General features: G+C 36.1%; 1 gene segment (V, D, J or C); it reads right to left on the bottom strand.

Annotated features, from left to right (window-relative positions):
• Positions 1–500: 500 nt before the first annotated feature.
• On the bottom strand, positions 501–6,793 carry LOC118580198. The segment is given in 3 exon segments: positions 501–585; positions 6,320–6,617; positions 6,739–6,793. Coding segments are annotated over 3 exon segments (438 nt in total).
• Positions 6,794–8,777: the final 1,984 nt, after the last annotated feature.

Genomic DNA, 8,777 nt, shown 5'->3' with positions numbered 1-8,777 from the left:
TAATGGACTAAATAGTATAACTATAATTTTTGCTTAATAACTGTTTGTTATATGTAATTTCACTATGTTAAAGTTAAAACCTTCCTTCTTCATTAAGTAGAAAAGGAGAAGTTCTGTAGGATGTCTTTCTGTATGCTGTGAATGTTTGTTGCTCTAACTAGTAGATAAAGCTTTTTGGCCAATGGTAAGACAGAATAAGGTTAGGCAGTACATTTTAACTAGGGAGAGAGGAGAATCCAGGAGATGCAAGCAAGTCACCCAAGAAACAATAAGATTCCTGGAGACTGTTAATGGCCACATGGCAAAACATAGATTAATAAAAATGGGTTAATTTAAGATGAAAGAGCTAGATAGCAAGCCTGCATATGCCATATAGTTGGTAATTAATATAAGCCTATGAGTAATTATTTTATAAGGGGCTGTGGAAGGACACAGGAAAATTTTTTAGCTACATTTTCTGGTTTATTTTTTTTGCAAGTTGAGTTAGATTTTGTTCAGGGCTATAGCATGTTGTGAGAAATACTAGAGAGTCCATGACAGAAATGAATTGTAATATATTTAGGCTCCAGGATGCTTAAACTAAACATGAAATCTTCAGTGGTTTCTCTTTCACTGGCTATGAGAGGATTTCAGAGAAAGACTGTACACAAAATTGGAGCCTGATCCACTTTCTGCTTGTACCAGTGACAGCTTATGCCTTGGCTTGTCTAAGGAGGATGACAGCCATATCCCCTGGAGCAATAGACAGAGAGTAGAGATTGGGTATTCACAACTTCACAACTACAGCTGAAATAAAATATGAAACACAAGCAGACATGACTGTGCTGGAGGTTGCTTCTGACAACATACAAAAGAAAAAAGCTTCATTTTCAGTCTAATTCCTTGACAGATTGGCATTCAATATATAAGAAATTTAAAATCAGTATCATAATGGAATTATTACTTCATAGTAATTAATAGGAAAATAATGGAAAAATGACAAACATTGTAGTTGTGGAGAAATCATAAACCAATGAATTGTTAGTGGGCATAGATATGATGTAGGGCTCATAGAATCCCAGGATATGTCCACCACCTATATGACCAGATCCACCCCAGGTATATATTCAGGAGAAGTGAAGTTTGAAAGCAGTGTGAAAGTTTGCACACTAATGTTTAAATCAGCATTAGTCAATATAGACAAAGAAGGAATAAAAAATTCTATAATAGATTATATAATGAATTATAGAAATATCAGTATATATTCATACCTTGCTTAATAATAATTATGAATTGTGTCTAATGAATCATGAGATAATTTTGTAATTGTGTAAGTCACAGAAGAAACTTACATAAGCCTAGAATATAAAGCCCACTACCCACCCGAGGTTTTGGTCATATGGCCAAAATATTGGCTATTGGACTTGGTGATAACATAATGTTGATAACTATAGATTTAAGCAGATCTTAACAGTTACTTGATACAGTAGTGTTACAATATTAAAGGTAAAATATAGTACACCTATAGAATGTACATGTTGTAAATGGACATTGTAAAAGTTCCTCTGAGGAAATCAGTGAGTGGCTAGAGGCTAAAGGTAAAGGTTTTTGCCACGACAGTCACTTCAGAGTCAAAGTCATGTGTCATGTGTCACCTGTCCCTGAGGTTACAGATGAGGACTCAGAAGCTTGCAGTCTGAGGAAACAAAATCAGCTGAGGAACTGGCGAGGTGAGGAAACTATGGCTTGTTCTGATTCTCTGATCTTCCAGTGTTTACCCCAATAACTGGCCTCAGGTTTGATTTTATTAATAAATACCTTAAGATTACAACTACAAAAAATAAATTACAAAACTTGATAAATAAATTTGGCAGCTGACAAGAAAACTTAGTGATTAAAGTCATCCATTTCCAAGTCAGATAACCTGAATTTGTATCCTGGTATCTTCTTGAGGGCCAGAAGTTTTAACAAATTTGGAGGGTTTTTTATTCCCTAATTTAGGATTAGTCAGCTTGTACAAAGACAGGGAGGCAGATAGGCCCAGAACTTCAGAGCAAATGTGTCATGATCCAGCCTTTAACTTGAAGGACAATCAGGAGGTCTGATGGAAAAAGAGAAAGCTTCCCACCACTTTAGGCCTTTGTCTAAAGTTACATCAGGCACATGTGAAGGGGACTAGAATTTTACTGTCTCTATCATCATTAAGTTTGTCATCTTTGTTGTCTATTTGTCACCATTCTTTGTTTCTGTCTATCGGGGATCTCTCTAAATCCCAGTCTAGGAAGAAGGAAAATGCTTCTATTTTATTGATGTGAATAGTGCCAATCCTAGGCAGAGAATTCTGGATGATATAAGACATTAGGATGAGCAAACCATGGGGAGTAAGTCAGTAATCAGCACTCATCCATATCCTCTGATTCAGTTCCTGCCTCCTGCTTCATGACCTGCTTGATGAGTTCTGTTCTGTTGAGATCCATTCATGATGGACTGTGATGTGTAACTAATTATAAACTGATCTCCTTTTGTCCCTAAGTTCCTTTTAGTCAGGGTGTTTATCACGCACACACACACACACACACAAAAAAAAAAAAAAAATTCATGGACAGACCTTATGAGTTATCACATAGCTCTTATATACATTTAGTAGGAAGGGCTCTCTTAAGACCATAGGAAAAAATGAAAAGGAGTAATTTTGTGATTTCTCTTTATTGAGTCTTAGAAAAACCCTTCTTATCCAGAAAAACCCTTCTTATCCAGAAAGGAAAATGAAATTCTATTAGGTTCTTGTTAACTTTGTATAAGAAAATATTTCCCTCATAGGCCTCTGTGTTCTGCAGCCACAGCAAAGGAGTCCAAGTTCACAGTGGATTCCATAAAGGTGAACAGAAATCCACTCTTTTAATGTATCTGGTTCATTTGTGAATGTCCTGCCTCCTGGGCCTTCATTTGGCAAAAGTCACTTGGGATTTTGATGGTGAGTTAGAGTACTCAGTAGAGTGAGTCTGCTGCTTTACCCTCATCAAATACAGAAAACATGTTAATTCCTTGATACTCAAGCCCATACAGCTATTTTCAAACTGAATGGAACTTGACAATTTTGTCAACTTCTCATAATTTAGAAGAACAGTTACTAGATGGCAACCATAATAACAGATGAAACAGAGAATAGTATCTAACTGTGGTCAATAATGAGTAATTTAATTGCAAAGTACAAATTAATTGAAACAAAAGGGAACTAGCATATACAATATTCAATTTTAAAAATAAAATGGTCATATATTCAAATATATATGATTAATTCATTGTGTAAAATATAAATATGTAAATAAATAAAATAATAATATAAATGTATATTCAAATATATATTTTAATATATTGTGTAAATCATGGGTTTTGTGCTTAGAACTCAGATAAAATGCTTAAAAATATTGAAAATGTTAGAAAACAAATGTATGACATTTCTTGTCCCAAAAGTTTTTTTTTTTTTTCTTGAGACAGTGACTGTTTAATTCTCTAACATAGTATTGAATTTATTTGTTGTTGTGATTGAGTTTTGATTAAGAATATTGATCTATAATATATCCTTTTGTCCTTTTATTTTGTATACTTGTCTGGGTTTTCAATCAAGGTTATGTAAGCAGTATAGCATATACTTGGGAGTGTTCTCAATAAAAGGGAAAAAAGAAAATATATAATCTACATTAAATAAATATAAATAACTCTGTTGTCTCAAGACATCTTTTTTTCTATTATGAGCATCATAGTTTTTATGATGGCTACCACAAATATTTGAAAATAGCCAAGAAATTAAAACAGTGACTATTAACTAAGATGGAAACATTGGAGGAAGGAAAGACTCATTTTATGATCCTTTTGTTGTTATGGTTAGGGACCACAGAGAGTGGATACAGTAAACAAAGATGAACTACTGTCAGCACTAAACCTTTGACACCCTAGAGAAATTTTGATATTTTATTGAAAAAGTCTTTTCTAACGAAGTTGTTTTGAAGGATGTGTAAGGTGAGGCAGGGATGTAGAGGAAAAGAACAAAGTTAATGCTATTTTAGTGTTTCTTCCTCCTCTTCCTCCTAGCTTCTGCCTTTTCCTCCCTGTCTTCATCTCCCATGATGCACCATAACCTAGTTAAATATATTTCACAAGACAAAAGTAATGTTAACAATGTATTGATATAGTTCATCCTTCTGACAATTAAGAGGAAAACTATACAACTATCTCTATAGTATCGTAAAAATAATTTCTATGGGATTCAACAACATTTTATGATAAATACTAAGGAAGCAAACATAATCACAAAATGCCTTACTGTCATACATTGTCTATACATGTCAGGCAATATTATAGTCATAATAAGTGAGAGAACATTAACATTTTTTATCTCAGATTACAGAAAAGATCAAAATGTCACTGTCATCATTTAGTGTATCTAAAATAATAGCAGAGATACACTAATTCTATTAATAAATAAGCAATGAAAGGCATGAAATAAAATATTTGCTGATAAGATTAGTATACAAATTCATAAATAAGGAATATCAAAATAAATATTTAGAATTAATTACAATAAAATCTGTACATACACAAAGGGTAGTGAAATAGCTCCTATATGTTAACAGGCACACAAGTGAATACAGACTTTATCTGTGTCATAATATGAACCACTTTTTAAAAATATTTTTACATGCCTGAGTGTTTTGCTTGCATGTTTAAAAGAGCATGGTGTGCATGTCTGGTGCTCTGAGAGGCCAGAAGAGGGTGTTCTATCCCATGAAAGTGAAGTCAAAGATAGCTGTGGGTCATCAAGTGGGTGCTGAGAATTAAATCCAGGTCCTCTTCAAGAGCATCAGATACTGTTAACCACTGGTCATTCTCTCCAGGTCCATGAACCACTTTTAAATGTATGTTATCTCTAATTTACACATAAACTCAATGTAATGCAACTAATATTCCTGAAGGATTTTCTAAAATTGATTAACTCAGTCCACAGTTTATGTAGAAAATACAAAGACAGCAAAACTAAGAAAATGTTGTAGTGGGTAGCCATCCCAGCATTGGCCTGGAAGTTCCAACCCCCATTGAGGCTTCGGTAATGGTCACGCCCTGGGTGGAGGAAGAAGCAGAAGATTGAGAGGAGAGGTCTTTCTTGGCTCTGGGACGCTGGACACAGGAAGTAGACCGAGGAGAGTTCTCCAAAGAATAACGCCAGAGTGCGTCATACCTTTGCCAGACCCTACAACCTATCCCTTCATTTGTAAGTTACCCCACAAAATAAACCTCCCTTTTAACTACATGGAGTGGCCTTAATAATTTCACCAATAAAATGTGAAGCCCAGAAATGTGGTATTATATCTTGTGATTTGTTCTCTTTTGTTCAAAATCATAGTAATTAAGTTTGTGAGTACTCTACATGCACAGATAGACACATATATGAATGATACATCATTAAATCTCAGGAAATAGATATTACCCACACACAATTTCAAAAAAAAAAAAAAAACAACCAGAATTGAAGATAGATAACTATTATTGGGCTGATGTTTTGTTTTGTTTCTAAAACTGTGCTATGGGATATAATAATACCCATATATAATATAATTAAATAATACCACTTTTGGAGGCATGTTACAAAAAATCAATTTACTCTCTATGATTTCATGTAAACTAATCTACATTGCACTTCACACAGTGTGACAGAAAGTCATAGGAGTGCGGTTCTATTTTGTTTGATACTTGTAAGGAGATGAATGGGGATAGGAGCCAGAAGAATCCTATGTGAATCGACACAGACAGCTGAGAGTATAAACACTTAGGGCTGAAATTTTAAAACACAACAGAAGATCATGGTTAGGTACCTTCTCCTTTCTCTGAAACACGTGCTCTAACTTTTGTGAGGAAAACAGGAATCCTTTTCACTGTTAGCTTCTCTCATTAACAATTTCCTGACATTTGAATGGTGTTGCTTAGAAGCAAATTCATTGAATCTAAATGATGTGGGGTTGGAATGTCCACAGAAGCTTCTACTCTTTTGGATGAGTTCCAGAAGGTAATACAACTTAGAATCCTCAAAGGAGATGGCTGTGTCCTCTGCTAAGGCAGAAAAGGCATTGGTAATCTGCATGACTGGAAATAAGGGGAAGGAAGATAGAGTACAGACAGAATTGTTTAATCTCCTCTAGAAAACAAATGTCTCTCAGTGAGATTGTGTAAAAATCCTGTGACATCTCAGAAACAGTTTCAGTGAGTGAGTCATGAAGAGCAGCTGAATTAGCCCAATCTCACTTCTGCTTTCATGGAGGTTTATGTTATGACTTGTATCACTGTGGGAGGGGTATAATCACCTTGTTGACAGTAATAAGTTGCAATGTCTTCAGACTCCAGGCTGCTGATGGTGAGGGAATAATCTGTCCCAGACCCACTGCCACTGAACCTCGATGGAACCCCATCTGCCAATCTATTTGTATAATAGATCAGGAGTTTAGGAGCTTTCCCTGGTTTCTGATGGTACCAGTTTAAATAATTGCTAATGCCCTGACTAGCCCGACAAGTGATGGTGACTCTGTCTCCCAGAGATGCAGACAAGATGGATGGAGACTGTGTCATCTGGATGTCACATCTGGCACCTAAGAATGAAGACATAATAAATGCCCAAATAGTTTAGCATGATAACAAAGGACCTACTCAAAATGCCCATCAACACTAATCACAGTGTAACAGTGAAATTCCCATTTAGTCCTTTTTCACCTGGTAACCAGAGCAGCAGGAGTCCGAGGAGCTGAGCAGGGGCCCTCATGTCCATGCTGAGTCCTAACTGCAGTGACAACTGTACAGGGTGTGACTGGTATATGAAGAAGTCCTCAAGGCTGTGCAGTAAGTGCATGCAAATCACTGGGAAGCAGTTAGGATGGGCACAGCTGCAAGGCTTGTGCATCTCAGATGTCTGAGGTCAGACACCACATGTATCTTCAGAGAATGCATTTCTTTTTTAAGTTCTAAATTTTGGAGGTTTCTTTGAAAATTTCTACTGTACATAAGCTCTTTTTAATAACATATTTAAAATATATGTTATAATTAATATTATATAGACAAATATCTGACTGTCAATATATATATATATATACAACAGAGGAGGGACTATTAAATCTTTAACTCATTCAAATAATGTTTATGGATTAAAAGAATGTTGTGTCCTTGTGAAACTGTTTGTTTGCTTGGAGTAGTTATTTCTACAAATTAAAAGAACAATTTATCAGAACCATTTAGACTTTATTCTTCTCATATGTATTACATCACAACCATAGTTTTCCTCCTTTCCCCTTCCCTCAGTCTACTTCCACCACCTCAGAAAAGAGCAGGACTCCACGATCATCAACCAAACAGTTTGGTTGCTACAGTAAGACCAGGTATGTACCATCACATCAAGGCTGGATGAGGCAACCAAGTAGGAGGAAAAGTACCACAGGCAGCCAAAAGAGTAAGAAGCAGCCCCTGCTCCCACTGTTAGGAATGCCACAGGAACACCAAGCTGCTCAGTCATAACATATATATGGAGGATTTATGTAAAACCCACACAGGCTCCCTGATCTCTCTGAGCCCTCCTGAATCTTTGTCAGTTGGTTCTGTGGGCCATGTTCTCATGGTGTCCCTGAACTCTGGTTTCTCTGATCTTTCCTCTCCCTCCTCCACAGGACTTACCAAGCTGGGCCTAATGTTTGGCTTTGGGACTCTGCATCAGTTTCATTATTTGATGACTGAAGTATCTGGTCTCCTGATGACCTGTGAACTGCAATAATGGCACAGATGTTATGCATAAGCATAAGATGGTAAGTAGGAGATACTTGCTAAAAGTTCACTTAGAGGAGAATCAGCCTTCTTGGACATAGACTATCAAGAGATGGGCCAGACCAGCCCATCTTTCTTGGTTTCTGGATGTGTTCCTAGAAATGTATGAGTAAATCATCCATGTAAATAAGGGTTTTCCTTTCTCTTTCTTTTTCTTTCTTTCTTTCTTTCTTTCTTTCTTTCTTTCTTTCTTTCTTTCTTTCTTTCTTTCTTTCTCTGTCTCTGTCTCTCTCTTTCTCTCTCTCTCTCTCTCTCTCTCTCTCTCTCTCTCTCTCTCTCTCTTTCTTTCTTTCTTTTTTTTTTTATTTGAGACAGGATTTCTCTGTGTAGTTTTGGTTCCAGGATCTCACTCTGTAGACCAGGCTGGCCTCTATCTCACAGAGATCTGCCTAAATCCTGGGATTAAAGGAATGTGCCACCACTACCAGGAAAATAAGGGTTTTCTGAGAGTAATAATTTATTTCCATTGCTTGAAACAGGTATATATGCAACTTGACACAAGTGGAAGGTCTTGGGATGGAGGAAAGAACTAGAGAAACACTGGATATGTGCCTTGCATAGGGCAAAGTATGGGAGAAAGCAAGAGATAGCACCTTCAGTGAATGTCCCAGCTTGCTTCTGACTATTCAGCAATGAATAGCCTCCCTGGTCAGTCCACAAGGGAAAGATCATGTGTCCCTTTCATAAAGCTTAGGCTCAGTGGGAGGATATGTGGTGACGTCTCTATGTTGAGTGACTAATCATGATGTACATTTTGTCAGAAATATTAATAATATGTTATAAAAACACTAAAATAGTTATTTAATATAACAATTTAATAACTGTTTGTAACAGTTGGTCTAATGTTCATTTCTTTTTTTTTTTCACTGTTACTATCCTTTCTAAGAGAAACACACCTGAGCTAAGATCTTATTCTGGAATGGTATCATTTTCAGGCCCTC

The sequence above is a fragment of the Onychomys torridus genome, chromosome 3, assembly GCF_903995425.1.
Source record: "Onychomys torridus chromosome 3, mOncTor1.1, whole genome shotgun sequence".
NCBI lineage: Eukaryota > Metazoa > Chordata > Mammalia > Rodentia > Cricetidae > Onychomys > Onychomys torridus.
This window is presented reverse-complemented; position numbering and strand designations above follow the sequence as displayed.